The 15767-nt window shown below is 72.6% G+C and overlaps 3 protein-coding genes across 3 annotated transcripts; all 3 read left to right on the forward strand.

Annotated features, from left to right (window-relative positions):
• Positions 1–1089: 1089 nt before the first annotated feature.
• On the forward strand, positions 1090–1851 carry JUNB (JunB proto-oncogene, AP-1 transcription factor subunit). The gene has a single exon (XM_030970137.1). The coding sequence runs from the start codon at positions 1090–1092 to the stop codon at positions 1849–1851; it is 762 nt and encodes a 253-aa protein (XP_030825997.1).
• Positions 1852–3189: 1338 nt separating this feature from the next.
• RNASEH2A (ribonuclease H2 subunit A) lies at positions 3190–5855 on the forward strand. Its single transcript, XM_030970183.1, has 8 exons — positions 3190–3316; positions 3589–3660; positions 3907–4033; positions 4209–4296; positions 4591–4728; positions 5010–5097; positions 5192–5315; positions 5617–5855. The coding sequence occupies exons 1-8, from the start codon at positions 3190–3192 to the stop codon at positions 5747–5749; spliced, it is 897 nt and encodes a 298-aa protein (XP_030826043.1). The 3' UTR covers positions 5750–5855.
• Positions 5856–6396: 541 nt separating this feature from the next.
• MAST1 (microtubule associated serine/threonine kinase 1) lies at positions 6397–14504 on the forward strand. The gene is given in 23 exon segments (XM_030970138.1): positions 6397–6497; positions 7010–7041; positions 7668–7756; positions 8102–8177; positions 8664–8742; positions 9058–9180; positions 9183–9220; positions 9597–9672; positions 10172–10378; positions 10709–10810; positions 10964–11078; positions 11242–11309; positions 11398–11483; positions 11568–11776; positions 12173–12311; positions 12398–12483; positions 12728–12967; positions 13118–13219; positions 13298–13420; positions 13604–13713; positions 13794–13912; positions 14012–14139; positions 14323–14504. Coding segments are annotated over 23 exon segments (2568 nt in total). The 5' UTR covers positions 6397–6458.
• Positions 14505–15767: the final 1263 nt, after the last annotated feature.

Raw genomic sequence — 15767 nt, forward strand, 5'->3', positions numbered from 1 at the left:
TTCTGCGGGCATCCCAGTGCTCCCAGTATAGCTGTGCGGGCATCCCAGTGCTCGCAGTTGTATCTGGAACCCTCCCAGTGCTCCCAGTATGGCTGTGGGGGCATCCCAGTGCTCCCAGTATAGGCCCAGGCCCCCGCAGTGTGACCCCAGCACCCTCCCAGTGCTCCCAGTTTGGCCCTGGGCCCTCCCCCGCCCCCCCCGGACATCCGGGCCCCCCCAGCCCGAAACCCCGGTGGCGGTTGGGGCCGTTGGGGGCCCCGAAAGTCACTCTGGGGAAGGAGGGGGGCACCCCGAGGCCTCCCCAGGAGCAAGACCCCTCCCCAGAGCCCCCCCAAACCCCCCAGTGCCCCCCTGGACCCCTGCCCCCCCCGGGGGGGTCACTCGGGGGTGACACCGGGAGGTCACAGCAGGGACAGACCCTGAGTCACGGGGAAGGAGAAGTCGGGAGGGAAAACCCCAGCCCCAAAATCCCCTAAAATCCCCTCAAATCCGTTGGGGGGAGGGGAGGAGGGGCCGTCCCCCCCCGGGAAGTCCCGGGGATCCCCTTGTCCCTCCCCCCGCACGTGGGGACACGGGGGGACATGCTGGGGACACACCTGGGCACGGCCCCCACCCCTGGCATCGGCCCCTGGGGGTCTCAGGGCCTTTTTGGGGGGTTTGGAGGGTCCTGAGGTGGTTTTGTGGTTTTGGGGGTGCTGGGGTGGCTTTGGGGGTCCTGGGGTGCCCCGTGTGACTCACGTGGGGACACGGAGGGGACACGAGGGCACAGGTGTGACCTCAGGAGGTGACACAGGTGTGACTGGTGTGGCATGTGACCCCTGGCACCCACCTGTGCCCCCCTTGCACACCCGTGCCCCCCGCCCCGTGGCGCTCACCTGTCCCCCTTTGCACGCTCGGCCTGCTCTTCACACCTGAGCCCCTTCCTGCTCACCTGTCCCTTCCTTTGGCCTCACCTGTCCCCCCTTCCTCACCAGCCCCCCCCCTTGCTCACCTGACCCCCCTTGCTCACCTGTCCCCCCTTTTCCCACCCGTGCCCCCCAAATGCTCCCAGGCCCCGCCCCTTTCTGCTGGGGGCGTGTCCATGCTGGAATGGGCGTGTCCCCGCAGGAGGGGCGTGTCCTCCGGCCCCCCAGCCAATGGCGGCGCGTTTCCGCCGCGCGCGGCCATAAAGCCGCGGGTGCCGCGCGGGGCCGCGGGTTCGAGTCCCGCCGCTCCCGGATGGAGCCGCCGTTCTACCGCCCCGCGCCCTTCCCGGGCGGCTTCTGCCGCGCCGAGCCCGACTACGGCTCCTTGCCGGGGCCGCTGCCGCAGGGCCCCCCGCAGGAGCCCTTCCGCGCCCTCAAACAGGCGCCGTGCCCCGACGGCGCCTTCTTCGGCAGCGGCGCCGCTACCGGCGGCTTCTTCTACTCCGGTACCGGCGAGCGCGACGGATTCTCCGGCAGCTTCGCCCAAGCGCTGGACGAGCTGCACCAACCGGGGCCGCCCAACGTGGCGCTCCCGGAGCCGCCGGCGCTGACAACGGCGGCGGCGGCGATGGGGGGACCCTTCCCGGGGGTGCCCGGAGCGGAGGCGGCGGACGCGGCGGCGGAGCCGGGTCCGGATTCCCCGGAGCGGCTGCAGGCGGAGCGGCGGAGGCTGCGGAACCGGCTGGCGGCGAGCCGGTGCCGGCGGCGGAAGCTGGAGCGGATCGCGCGGCTGGAGCAGCGCGTCCGGGGGCTGCGGGCGCAGAACGCGGAGCTGGCGGACACGGCGGCCGTGCTGCGGGCCCAGGTGCGGCGGCTGCGCGGCTCCGTGCGGGACCACGCGGGCTCGGGGTGCCCGCTGCCCCCCGGGGCCGCGCTCGGCTTCTAGAACCGGCACCGGCACCGAGGGGCTCCGGGGCAGCGCTGGATCCTTCCCCGGGCGGGGACCCCCGCTCCCGGCTGGGCACCGAGCGGCGGGGACGCCGGGATGCTGCGTGAGACCCCCACGGACACGGCGGTACCGGGATTCTCCGTGAGACCCCCACGGACACGGCGGAACCGGGATTCTCCGTGAGACCCCCACGGACACGGCAGTACCGGGATTCTCCGTGAGACCCCCATGGACACGGCCCCGCCGGCTCAGAGAGGGGGGCACCGCGCGAGAGACCCCCCCCAACGTGGACCTGGAGGGGCTGGGGACCCCCGAAGGGACCCCCGAGGATGGGGGATCCCCGGGTTGTGCGTAACGGACCGGCCTGAAGGCGCCGGCAGGACCCCCCGGGGCAGGACCCTCGGGACCGGCGGGAACGGGGGATGCGTGGGGACCCCCAAACAGGGCCTGGAGCCCCCCCCAGCTGGGCCTGGGGACCCCCCGGATCTCGGGGAGGGGTCGGGCCCCTCCAAACCGGGGATTCCGCGGGAGGGGCGGGCGGACCCTTCCCCCCTCCCCCCCCCGTGACGTTTACAGGACCCCCCGGTGGGGAGCGGCCCCGGGGACCCCCCAGTCCCGGGGGCGATTCGTTGTCGCTGCTGATTTTTTTTGTACATTTGTATTTAATTATTATTAATTAATTAATAATAATGATGATGATGATGATAATTGCGGTACCGGCTCTGGTCGCGCTGGGCCGGAGGCGGCGGGGCCCCCTTCCCCTCCCGTGGGAAGCCCCCCGCGTGCACCGGCGTCAACGGAAGTGGGCGGGGCCGGGGCTTTCCCCGCTGACGCAATCATGCCCTTATTTGGGCAGGCGGGAGAGGGCGGGGCCGTTCCGGGAACCCCCTCCCGCCCGCGCTTCCCGGACCGGGGTGGGGGGGACGCGAGGCTTCCGGGACACCCTCGCCGCCAGCCCCCCCTTCCCGGGACCTTCCCGGGACCTTCCCGGGACCCCCTGCCCGCCCCCGCCATCCCGGGGACCCTCCCCGGACCCCCACCCCGCCTGTCTCCCGGTGCTGCACCGACCCCGGGAGCCCCCCCGGCCCCCCGGGGGACATCCCGGCCCGTTAAACCCCGCCCTTTCCGTTAAACCACACCTCTCTCCGTTAAACCCCGCCCTTTCCGTTAACCCCGCCTCCCTCAGTTAAGCCCCGCCCCCAAGAAATGGCGCCACTGTCGAGTGACCCGCCCCCGCTAAACCCCGCCCCCTAAGCTGAACCACGCCCCCTTGCGCGGCGCCCACACCGTGATTGGCGGTAATTGTGGCCCCGCCCCGCCAGGCCCCGCCCCGCCATGGCGCTCTCCGCGCTGCAGCGGGACCCGGCGAGCGGCGGCCGCTTCGCCTCCGCCGTGCCCGGCCCGTGCCGCGCCCGGCCCTGCGCGCTCGGCGTGGACGAGGCGGGCCGGGGGCCGGTGCTCGGTGAGCCCGGGACGGGAACCGGGGGGAACCGGGCCGGGGGCGGCTGCAGAGGGTCCGGTGCGCCGGGAGTTCAGTGGGAGGGGTCCCGGTGCACCGGAGGTTTGAGTGGGAGGGGTCCCGGTGTACCGGAGGTTGAGTTTGAGGGTCCGGGATTTGGGTGGAGAGGGTCCCGGTGTACCGGGAGTTGAGTTTGGGAGTCCCGGTGCACCGGGATTTGGTGGGAGGGGACCCGGTGCACCGGGGGTCGGGTTCTGACCGCCGGTGCCCCCCAGGCCCGATGGTTTACGCCGTGTGTTACTGCCCCGAGGACAAACTGCAGGAGCTGGAGGCGCTGGGGGTGGCAGGTGGGCCCGGCCCGGGGGTCGCGGGGGGCTCGGGGGGTCCCGAGCGAGGGGCGCGGAGCCCCGGGGGTGGCTGGGAAGGACGGGGGGGTCACGGGAACGGGGGGCTGGGGGTCCCGGGGGAGGTGTGGATGTTCCGGGGGGGCGCCAGGGGTGGGTTGGGGGTCGCGGGGGGTCCCGGGGGAGCTGGGGGGGTCTCGGGGGGTCCCGGGGGTCCCGGGGTCCCTGACCCCCGCCCGGCCCCCCCAGACTCGAAGACGCTGTCGGAGGCGGAGCGGGAGCGGCGCTTCGGGCTCCTGGAGGCCGCGGGGGATTGGGTGGGGTGGGCGCTGCAGGTGCTGCCCCCCGCCCACATCTCGGCCTGCATGCAGCAGCGGTGAGACCCCCGAGCGCCCCCCGACACCCCGGGGCGGCCGCGATGCTCGGGGAGCCCCCCCGAGCCCCTCCGGGTGCCCCCGACCCCCCCGTCCTGGCTCCCCCCAGTTTGGGGGTGCTGGGGGGGTGGGTGGGTTTCCAGTTTGGGGGTGACGCCCCCCCTGACGTCCCCCCAGGGCCAAGTACAACCTGAACGAGCTGTCCCACGACACGGCCACGGAGCTCATCCAGTTCGTGCTCGACTCGGGGGTGCAGGTGGCCCAGGTGGGGTTTGGGGGGCCCAGGTGGGGTTTGGGGGGCCCAGGTGGGGTTTGGGGGTCCTGGGGGTGGCCCAGGTGGGATTTTGGGGAGGCTTTTAGGAAGGGACGGTGGGGCAGAGTGCTCTGGGTGGGTCGAGGAGCTTTTTTGGGGGGTTTGGGGAGTCAGGATGGACCAGGGAGCAGAGGAGGGGGATTTTGGGAACCTGAGGAGGTCTGGGGGGTCCCGGGGTGATTTGGGGGGTCCCAGGATGATTCAGGGGGTCCCAGGGTAATTTGGGGCTGTCCCGGGGGTCCCCAGGTGTTCGTGGACACGGTGGGACCCGCAGACAAGTACGAGGCGAAGCTGCGGGGCCGTTTCCCGGGGCTGGGGGTCACCGTGCGCCCCAAGGCCGACGCGCTGTTCCCCGCGGTCAGCGCCGCCAGCATCTGCGCCAAGGTGGGGCTGGGCCCCCAAGGTGACCCCCAGAACTGACCCCCCAGAACTGACCCCCCCAAACCATGGAACTGATCCCCCAAACCATGGAACTGACCCCCCCAATCCCTCAGTGCCCCTGAACTGACCCCCCTGCACCCCCAAACCCCAGAACTGCCCCCCCAGGACCGCCCTGACCCCCCAACCCCCCCCACATCTCCCAGACCGCTGAGTTTTTGGGGTGGGGGGGGGGCAGGACCCTCCTCTCCCCCTGAGCCCCCCCAGACCCCCCGTGCCCCCCCCAGGTCGCCCGGGACCGGGCCGTGCTCCACTGGAACTTCGTGGAAGATTTGGGGGACCCCGACCGCGATTACGGCTCCGGATACCCCAACGGTGGGTGGGTGGGGGGGGGGGCAGGTTTAGGGGGGGTGGGTCCCGATTTTGGGGTGTCCCTGACGCCCCCCCCTCCCCCCCCTCGCCGTTGCAGACCCCAAGACCAAGGAGTGGCTGAGGAGGAACCTGGAGCCGGTGTTCGGGTTCCCGCAGCTCGTGCGCTTCAGCTGGGGCACGGCGCAGGCGCTGCTGCAGAGAGGGGGGGTCCCGGTGCAGTGGTACGCGGGGGGCACGGGGGGTCCTGGGGGCACGGGGGGGTCCTCGGGGGTCCCGGTGCAATGGTACGGGGGGGTCCTGGGGGTGTTCTGGGGGTCTATTTGGGGTCCAGTGGGCACGCGGGGGCCCCGGTGCAGTGGTACGGGGAGGGGGGTGCATGGGGGGTCCTGGGGGGGCATGAGGGGATATTGGGGGGTACAGGGGGGTCCTGGGGGTGGGGGTCAAAGGGGGGGGTGGTTTCTGTGGAACCGGGGGGGGTCCCATGGGTGCAATGAGGGGGGAACATTCCCCTGCTGCCCCCAGGGCTGACGAGGACCCCCCGGAGGACCCCAGCGCCCCCCCCTCGGTGCTCTCGTACTTCGCCCGGAGCCCCCCCCGGCGCCCCCCCCACCGCTTCTTCCAGGAGCGCAGCCTGCGGCCCCTGGCCGAGCTGTGACCCCCCCAAATGGGGAAAACCCCCCCCAAATGGGGAAAACCCCCCCCAAATAGGGGAAACCCCCCCAAATGGGGGAAACCCCCCCCCAAAACGGGCGCCCAGGCCCAGAGCGTTGTTTTTTAATAAAGCGTTTTTCAAACACCCCGAATCTCCTTTTCTTTGCCCCCCGGGGGGGTCGGTGATGTCCGGGCTGGGGGGGCCACAGGGACCCCCTGGGGCTGAAGGGTTTTGGGGAAGCCCAGGTGCCCCCCCCGCGTTAACGAGGCCTGGAAAGCGCCGTGGCCTCAATCCCGGGATTAGGGAATGATCGGGGGGGTGCACCGGGGGGGTCACCGGGGGTGTCTGAGCGCCCAATCCCTCCTTTGGGGCCGGTTTTTGGGGGGGTTGGGGGTCTCTGATGGGCCGGGGGGTGCAGACCCCTCCCCCCCCGTTCAGCACCGCGGACAGCGGCACCGGGAGGGGCGGGGACGGCACCGGGACCGGGCGGAGCCGCCCCCGCCGCTGGGGGGCGCCCGCGGGCCCGGGGCGGGGCGGGGTCGGGGCGTGGCTCGGAGGGCGGGGCTTGGGGCGGGGGCGGGGCGGGGCCTCCCGGGGGTCCCGGGCGATGGCGGAGGGCGGCTGAAGGGGGGGGGGCTGCGGGTACCGGGGGCTGCGGGGGGGCAGCGAGGCCGGGACCCCCCGCACCGGCACCGGCAGCGGCAGCGGCGCCATGGACGACTCGGGCGTGATCCGGCGGCGGCGGCTGCAGGTACCGGGGGGGGGTTGTTATTGAGGAACCGGGGATGGCGGCACCGGTACCGGTAACGGAACGCGCGGTAATCGATACCGGGGAATCGGTACCGGGCTCGGGAGCGGGGTGTCCGTACCGGGAAGGTACCGGTTACCGGGAGGGGGTCGGTACCGGGCGGGATGTCGGTACAGGAGGATGCGGGGATCGGTACCGGGGGGTATCGGACCTGGCGCGGGTCGGTACCGGAGGGATCGGATCGGCACCGGGGACCGCAGGCCGTTCCGCAGGGGGGCAGCGCAGGGCGGTACCGGGCGGGGCCGGTACCGGGAAGGTCGGTCCGGGCGCGGCCAGCGCCGGGGGCGGGGGGCGCTGCGGGCCCGGTACCGGAGGGCGCTGCGGGCCCGCGGGTGTCCGGGGCCGCCCGATCCGGGGGTTCGGCCGGCGGGCGCGGAGGCCGCGGAGCCGCCCGGGGCCGGGCCGGTACCGGGGGCACCCCGGGCCGCCCCCCAGCCGCTGCCCCGTTATTGCAGAAGGAGCTGCCGCTGCCGCGGAAGAGCAGCAGGTGAGACCCCCCGCGCCCCCCACCCACTGCGCCCCCAGGCCCCGCCCCCGGCCCCGCCCCGGCCCCGCCCACTGCAGCCGCCGCGGCCCCCGCCCCCCGCCCCGCCGCCGCCCCGGAGCCCCCGGGCCCCCGGGCCCCCGAGCCCCCGATGCCGATCGCGGCGGGCAGCAGCAGCCGCAGCATGTTCCGCCGCTCCAAGAGGTACCGGGGGCTCGGCCTTCCTCCCGCGCCGCGCTCAGCCTCAGCCTCATCTCCATCCTCATCCTCATCTCCATCCTCATCCTCCATGTCCATCATCCTCATCCCGTATGTCCATCCTCATCCTCCATCCTCAGCCTCATCCTCATCTCCATCCTCAGCCTCATCCTCATCATCTCCCGCCTTCATCCCCATGCTCCGCCCCCCTTCCATCCTCATCCTCCATCCCCCCCGTCCTTCCTCCCGCTCCCTCTCCCTCCTCATCCTCCCCCGCCCCCCCGGCCGCTGTTCCCCCCCGCGATTCCCCCTCGATATTTCGGGGTGCCGGAGGGGCTGTGGGCGCCCCCTCCCCCATCCCGGTGACGTTGGGGGGGTCCCTGTGTGAGGGGGGGTCCCGGGGGGTCCTGACCCCCCCGCCCCCCCCCCAGCTGCCGCACGAGCAACCGGAAGAGCCTGATCCTGACCAGCACCTCCCCCACCCTGCCGCGGCCGCACTCGCCGCTGCCCGGACACATCGGTGAGACCCCCGCCCCCCGGGACCCCCGCCCCCCCGGGTGTCCCCAAATCCCCCCAGGGGTCCCCAACCCGCCCAGGGGTCCCCGCCCCCCTGCCAGTGTCCCCAAATCCCCCCGCTGTCCCCAAAATCCCCCCCAAGGCCCCCAAAGTCCCCCCAGCCCCCCCAAACTGCCGGGACCCCCCCAAGACCCCCCCATGTCCTGCGGGGACCCCTCCCCACCCTGGGGTCCCTCCTGCCCCCCCCCTTTTCCCCGGGGCGGGTCCCACTCGCTCGGCCCCGCCCACCCGCGGGGAGGGGGCGTGGCCTGTCAGGGCGGGGCGGTGACGTCACCGCACCTGTGCCCAGGTACGAGCCCCCAGGACAGCCCCCGGAACTTCTCCCCCAGCGCCCCCGCGCACTTCTCGTTCGGAGCGTCCCGCCGGTGAGGGGGGGGCACCGGGAAACCGGGGGGGAACGGCGGGGGGGCACCGGGGGGGGCACCGGGAGCCTGGGCAGGGGCTCGGAGATAACCTCGGGGCCCGGGGGTGCCCCAAAATTCCGGGAGTGTCCCCAATGCCCGGGGACTCCGGGGGTGTCCGGGGGGTTCTGGGGGTGTCTCGGGGCTGTCCCGGTTTGTCCCGGGTTGTCCCGGTGTATCCTGGGGTATCCCTGGGGCTATCCCGGGTTATCCCAGTCTGTCCCTGGGGCTGTCCCGGGCTGTCCCGGGTTATCCCGGGCTGTCCCTGGGGCTGTCCCTGGGGCTGTCCCTGGGGCTGTCCCAGGCTATCCCTGGGGTTATCCCGGGTTATCCCGGGCTGTCCCGGGCTATCCCGGGCTGTCCCTGGCGCTGTCCCTGGCGCTGTCCCTGGGGTTATCCCGGGTTATCCCGGGCTGTCCCGGGCTATCCCTGGCGCCCCTCGCTCCGCAGGGCCGACGGGCGCCGCTGGTCCCTGGCCTCGCTGCCCTCCTCGGGCTACGGCACCAACACCCCCAGCTCCACCGTCTCGGTGAGGGGGGCGCGACCCCCGGACCCCCCCGGGGGCTTTGGGGGGGGCCCTGCTGGCTCTGGGGGGGGGGCGGGGGCGATGCGGGGTCCAAAAGGGGCTGGGGGTGGCACGGGGGGCTGGGGGTCCTGGGGTGGAGACCTGAGGGTCCCGGGATGGGCTGACCCCTGCACTCCCGGGGGGCTTTGGGGGTCCCGGGGGTCCCGGGGTGGTTTGGGGGTCCCGGGATGGGCTGACCCCGCGCTCCCGGGGGGCTTTGGGGGTCCCGGGGGTCCCGGGGTGTTTGGGGGTCCCTGCGCTGACCCCCGGCCCCCGCAGTCCTCGTGCTCGTCGCAGGAGCGGCTGCACCAGCTGCCGGCGCAGCCCACGGCCGAGGAGCTGCGGTTCCTGTCCCGCCACTTCGGCAGCTCCGAGAGCCTCGCCGAGGAGGATGGGGGGCGGGGGGCGCGGCCGCCCCCAGACCCCGGTCCCGCAGCCTCAGGTGGGGCCGGCACCGGGGGGCACGGGGAGGGGGCTCGGGGGGGTTTGGGGGGGGATTTGGAGGGGATTTAGGGGGGATTTGGGGAGGAAATGGGGAGGAAATGGGGGGGAATTTAGGAGGAATGGTGGGGAGGAATTGGGGGGACGATTTGGGGGGTTATTGGGGGGATTTGGGGGGACTTTGGGGGGGATCACCGCAGGGATGGGGACAGCGGGAGGACACCCTGGGTTTAGGGGGCACCAGGATTCGGGGCTCACCCGAACTCGGGGCACACTGGGGTGACCCCGTGGCCATCGGGGCGTGGAATGGGGGGGTCCTGGGCGGGGGTGGCAGATCGGGGGTCCCGCCGGTGCCAGCTGTGCCCCCCCTGTCCCAGCCCCGGGCGCTCGCCCTCGTCCCACGACAACGAGATCGTGATGATGAACCACGTGTACAAGGAGAGGTTCCCCAAGGTGGGGCTGGGGGCACCTCTGGGGTCCGGGGTGCCCGGGGGGCTGGGCGGCGGCCGGGGGGCGGTGATGGGGTCCGGGAGGGGTTGTGGGGTGCTATGGGGTTGCTATGGGGTTGCTATGGGGTTGCTATGGGGTCGCTATGGGGTCACCACGGGGTCAGTTTGGGTCACCCTGGGGTCCCCCTGGGATGTCTGGGGTGCCATGGGGTCCCCCTGGTGTCACCCTGGGGTCAGTTTGGGTGGCCATGGGATCACCCTGGGCTCACCCTGGGCTCACCCTGGGGTCCCCATGGGTTCACTGGGGGTTCACTGTGGGGTCCCTGGGATCCGGGGTTGCCATAGGATCGCTATGGGTTCTCTGTGGGGTCCCCATGGGTTCACTGTGGGGTCCCCGGGATCCGGGGTTGCCATAGGATCGCTATGGGTTCACTGTGGGGTCCCCATGGGTTCTCTGTGGGGTCCCCATGGGTTCACTGTGGGGTCCCCCCGGTGTCTCCCAGGCCACGGCGCAGATGCAGGAGCGGCTGGAGGAGTTTGTGCGGGGCTGCGGCCCCGGGGGGAACCCGCTGGCCGACGGCGCCCTGAGCTTCATCCAGCACCAGCTGGCCGAGCTGGCCCGGGACTGCCTGGCCACGGCGCGGCACGGCCTCATCACGGCCGGCTACTTCTGCGAGCTGCAGGAGAGCATGGAGCGGCTGCTGCAGGACGTGAGGGGACACGGGGGGGACACGGGGGACATGGGGACAGTGAGGGACATGGGGACAGCGAGGGGCAATGGCGGCACAGGGGGACAATGGGGACAATGGGACACAGGGGTACATGGGGACAGTGAGGGACATGGGGACAATGGGGACACTGGGGGGACATGGGGACAGTGAGGGACAATGGTGACACAGGCAGCCAAAAAGGACCAAGGGGACCCTGTGGAACCCAACGGCGTCTGGAAGGACTCAGCAGGGATCCGAGGGACCCCCCAAGTGTCCCCTGGGCCCCCCAAACGCCCCCCCGACCCCCGATGTCCCTCCGTGTCCCCTCAGGCCTACGAGCGCTCCGAGTCGGAGGAGGTGGCCTTCATCACCCAGCTGGTGAAGCGGCTCCTCATCATCATCTCCCGCCCCGCGCGCCTGCTCGAGTGCCTGGTGAGGGCCGCACCTGTGTCCCCCGCACCTGTGTCCCCGCACCTTGTCCCCCGCACCTGTGTCCCCCGCACCCGTGTCCCCCGCACCCGTGTCCCCTGCACCTGTCCCTCACCTGTCCCTCACCTGTCCCTCCCTCCCCCTCCGTGTCCGCAGGAGTTTGACCCCGCGGGGCTCTCGCAGCTGCTGGGCCGGGCCGAGGGGCCCCTGCGAGCCGACACCCCCCGGTACCTGCTGAGGCAGCTGGGCCGGGCCCGGGGGGCGCGCGCAGGTACGGGGGGACAGGGACAGGGACAGGTGTGGGGGGGACAGGTGTGCAGTGAGGGGTTCAGGACAGGTGTGGGGACACAGGCAGGAATGGGGGGCACACCTGTGACCCTGGTGTCCCCAGCCACACCTGTGCCCCCCCTGTGCCACACCTGTGCCCTCCCCAGACATGCTGCACCTGGAGGAGCCCGACAGCAGCGGCACCAACACGCCGGAGCCCGAGGAGGGGGCTGAGGTGGGCGCTGCCCCCCCGTGTGCCCCCAGTGTCCCCCCCAATGTCACCTGTCCCCCCCCAATGTCACCTGTCCCCCCCACGCCCCCAGGGCCGCGTGGCCGCCCCCCGGCCCAAGGAGCCGCCAGGTGAGAGCGACTTCGAGACCATCAAACTGATCAGCAACGGCGCCTACGGGTGAGGGCCCGGGGGTCCCGGGGGGGTCCCGGGGGTCCCGGTGGTCCCGGGGGTCCCACCCTCACCTGTCCCCCCCCCCGGCAGGGCCGTGTACCTGGTGCGGCACACGGCCACGCGGCAGCGCTTCGCCATGAAGAAGATCAACAAGCAGAACCTGCTGCTGCGGAACCAGGTGCACCAGGCCTTCGTGGAGCGCGACATCCTCACCTTCGCCGAGAACCCCTTCGTGGTCAGCATGTTCTGCTCCTTCCAGACCCGCCGCCACCTCTGCATGGTCATGGAGTACGTGGAAGGTGCGGCCGCGCCTCGCGATGGGGGCGGGGAGTCGCGATAGGGGCGGGGAGATGGGGATATGGGGCGGGGCGTTGGGATATGGGGCGGGGCGTTGGGATATGGGGCGGGGTGTCGCGATATGGGGCGGGGTACTGGGGATAGGTATTGGGATATGGGGTGGGGTGTCACGAGCTGGGGATGGAGATGGAGATACGGGGATACGTATCGCGATATGGGATATGGCGGTAACAGCTGTCCCCATGCGCTCCCATGCGCTCATGTCCCCCCATGTCCCTGTGTCCCCGATTTCTCCCCTGTCCCTGATGTCCCCGATCTCCCCAATGTCCCCATGTCCCCTCACGTCCCCGCTGTCGCCGCTGTCCCCGCTGTCGCCGCTGTCGCCGCCGTGTCCCCAGGCGGGGACTGTGCCACGCTGCTCAAGCACATCGGGGCGCTGCCCCTGGAGCTGGCCCGGCTCTACTTCGCCGAGACCGTGCTGGCGCTGGAGTACCTGCACACCTACGGCATCGTGCACCGCGACCTCAAACCCGACAAGTGCGTCCGGGGGGGGCTGGGGGGGTCACCTGGGCCCCGCTCACCTGGCCCCGCCCCTCACCTGGCCCCGCCCCCCTCACCTGCAGCCTCCTGATCACCTCTCTGGGCCACGTGAAGCTGACGGATTTCGGGCTCTCCAAGATGGGGCTGATGAGCCTGACCACCAAACCAGGTGTGCCCAGGTGTACCAGGTGTGTGCCAGGTGTGCCCAGGTGTGCCAGGTGTGTGCCCAGCTGTGCCAGGTGTGTGCCAGGTGTGCCAGGTGTGTGCCAGGTGTGCCAGGTGTGCCCAGGTGTGCCAGGTGTGTGCCAGGTGTGCCCAGCTGTGCCGGGTGTGTGCCAGGTGTGCCAGGTGTGTGCCAGGTGTGTGCCCAGGTGCGTGCCCAGGTGTGGCCAGGTGTGCCCAGCTGTGCCCAGCTGTGCCGGGGCGGGACCAGGTGTGCCTGCAGCGGCTCAGGGCCGTGTCCCCCGCTGTCCCCGCGTGTCCCCAGGTGTGCGGCACCCCCGAGTACATCGCCCCCGAGGTGATCCTGCGCCAGGGCTACGGCAAGCCCGTGGACTGGTGGGCCATGGGCATCGTCCTCTACGAGTTCCTGGTGGGCTGCGTGCCCTTCTTCGGGGACACCCCCGAGGAGCTCTTCGGGCAGGTGATCTCAGGTACGGACACAGACACGGCGGGGGCGTGGAGGGGACACAGCAGGACGGGCACGTGGGGTGGCAATGGGGACAGAGTGGGTCACACGGGGACAGGGCAGGTGACCCCAGGTGCGGGCTCTGTGCTCAGCTGTGCCCCCCGTGTCCCCCCAGATGAGATCCTGTGGCCCGAGGGGGACGAGGCGCTGCCCCCGGACGCTCAGCACCTCATCTCCTGCCTGCTGCAGCCGGACCCGCTGCGGCGCCTCGGGGCAGGTGAGACCCCCCGGGCCCCCCAAACCCCCCCGGGCCCCCCAAACCCCCCCGGCCCCCGTGACGGGCGGTGCCGCGCAGGGGGCGCGCAGGAGGTGAAGGCGCACGGATTCTTCGCCGCGCTCGACTGGACGGGGCTGCTGCGGCAGAAAGCCGAGTTCGTGCCGCACCTGGAGTCCGAGGAGGACACGAGCTACTTCGACAGTGAGGGAGGGACCCCCGCGACCCCCCAGAACCGCCCCGGGACCCCCCCTTGGGGACATCCCTGGGACCCCCAGAACCCCCTGGAACATCCCGGGACCCCCCATTCCCCCCCCCAGCCCCTCCTTGGGGATCCCCCCTCGCGGGGTCGCTCTAGGGACCCCCCAACACCCGTCCCCCCCCCAGCGCGGTCGGACAGGTACGCCCACGTGACGTCCTACGAGGACGAGGACACGACCGAGGACGAGCCCGTGGAGATCCGGCAGTTCTCGTCCTGCTCGCCGCGCTTCAGCAAGGTGGGGCCGGGCCCAGGTGTGCCCGGGTGTGCCCGGGTGTGCCCAGCTGTGCCCAGGTGTGACCGGCTGCCCTCCCGCAGGTGTACAGCAGCCTGGAGCAGCTCTCGCAGGAGCCCAAGGCCAAGGGGCGCCCACGGGACGAGGGGAGACGCGACGGCTTCGCCCGGGAGCGCGGCTGGAGAACCGGATCACCGGAGCTGTGCGAGCCGGGGGGGTTCCGGGGGGGGTCCCGGGGGAATCCCGGGGGGGTCCCGGGGGGCTCCGGGCCCTGACCGCCGTCCCGGCCGTGTCCCCGCAGGAAGCCCCGCTCGGCCGGCGCAGGGGAGGGGGCGCCGCCGCCCCCCGAGGGCGAGGGCAGCCCCCCCCCGGGCGCGCGCCGCCGCTTCTCGGCGCTGCTGGAGCCGCGCCCCGCGCCCCCGAGGAGCGGCCCAGCCCCCGCAACGGCGGCCGCAGGGAGCCGGACGGGACCCCCGAGGAGCGGGGGAGCCCGGGGAGGGGGGGTCCGGTGAGCCCCCGGGGAGGGGAGGGGTCTCCGGTGAGCCCCGGGGAGGGGAGAGGGTCTCCGCTGAGCCCCGGTCCCCTCACCGCCCGTGTCCGTTCCCCCGGTAGCGGAGCGAGCCCCGCGGGCCCGGAGCCGCCCCCGCACCGAGCTGGGGCTGCGGCGGCCGCGGCACCCGGGGGTGGCCCCCGCCGAGCCCGGCGGCGACAAGCGGAGCCCCCGCGCCCCCGGCAAGGTCACCAAGTCGGCGTCGGCCACGGCGCTGTCCGTCATCATCCCCAGCGGTGCGTGACCCCCCGGGACCCCCCGGGACCGCCCTAAAGGACCCCAAACACCCAGGGACCCTGCACCCCCCGGGTCCCCACGGGAGGGGGGCTGGGGGTCTCCCTTGGGGGGTTCCATGGGTGCTGGGACCCCCGACCCCGTGGGTTTGGGGTCTCTGGGGTTTCTGTGGGTGCTGGGACCCCGTGGGTTTGGGGTCTCACTTGGGGAGTTTTGTGAGTGGTTGGACCCCCAGTGCCACGGGTGGGGTGTCCCCGCTGCCCTGCGGGCTCGGGGGTCCCCCGGGTTTCGGGGGGTTCGGGGGGTCGCTCAGCGGGCTCTGGGGGCGCAGGGGAGGCGCCCGGCTCGTCCCCCCTGGGCAGCCCGATGTCGCCGCGCTCGCTGTCCTCGGACCCCTCGTCGCGGGACTCGTCCCCGGGCCGGGAGCTCGCCCCGGCCGTGGCGGCGCCGCCGCGCTCGCCCATCGCCATCCCCCGGCCCGGCAAGAAATTCGGCTTCACCCTGAGAGCCATCCGCGTCTACCTGGGCGACAGCGACGTGTACAGCGTGCACCACGTCGTCTGGGTCAGGGACAGCGGGGGGACACCGGGGACATGGGGGGGACACGGGGACACTGGGGACACTGGGGACACACGAGGTGACGCGGGCACAGCGGATTTTTGGGGCGGGGAGCAGCACTCGGGACAGGGACAAGGGGGGACATGGGCGGGTTGGGGACAAGGGGGGGACAAGGTTTCTGTTGGGGGGGCAGCGCCCAGTGTCACTTGGGTCAGGGGACACGGGGGGACCCGTGGGGACACAGCGGGACACGGGAGGACGGGCGGGGGGACAGCTGGGGGGCGCGGTGATGCGGGTGCGCCATGGGTGACTCCGGTTTGGGGACATGGGGGGGGCCCGGGGGTCCCGTGCCCCGTGGGTGACCCCGGTTTTTGGGGGGCAGCACGTGGAGGAGGGCGGCCCCGCGCAGGAGGCCGGGCTGTGCGCAGGGGACCTGATCACGCACGTGAACGGGGAGCCGGTGCACGGGCTGGTGCACACCGAGGTGGTGGAGCTCATCCTCAAGGTGGGGGCACCGGGGGGCACCGGGGTCAGAGGTTGGGGGGTCGTGGGTCACGGCAGGGTCATGGCAGGTCAGCCACGACCAGGGGGTGAGCCCCGGTGGGGGGGGGGCGGGTGTTGGGGTCGCGCCCGTGACCCGCTGTCGCGCAGAGCGGGACCAAGGTGCTGGTGACAACGACGCCGCTGGAGAACACCTCGATCCGCCTGGGCCCCG

The sequence above is a fragment of the Camarhynchus parvulus genome, unplaced genomic scaffold, assembly GCF_901933205.1.
Source record: "Camarhynchus parvulus unplaced genomic scaffold, STF_HiC, whole genome shotgun sequence".
Classification (NCBI taxonomy): domain Eukaryota; kingdom Metazoa; phylum Chordata; class Aves; order Passeriformes; family Thraupidae; genus Camarhynchus; species Camarhynchus parvulus.

Coding starts and splice junctions, on each gene's coding strand:
- RNASEH2A (XM_030970183.1), top strand. CDS start 3,190: ATGGCGCTCTCCGCGCTGCAGCGGGACCCGGCGAGCGGCGGCCGCTTC. Junction 4,297..4,590: donor CGGGGGTGCAGGTGGCCCAG/GTGGGGTTTGGG, acceptor GGGGGTCCCCAG/GTGTTCGTGGACACGGTGGG. Junction 5,098..5,191: donor CGGCTCCGGATACCCCAACG/GTGGGTGGGTGG, acceptor TCGCCGTTGCAG/ACCCCAAGACCAAGGAGTGG.
- JUNB (XM_030970137.1), top strand. CDS start 1,090: ATGGGCGTGTCCCCGCAGGAGGGGCGTGTCCTCCGGCCCCCCAGCCAA.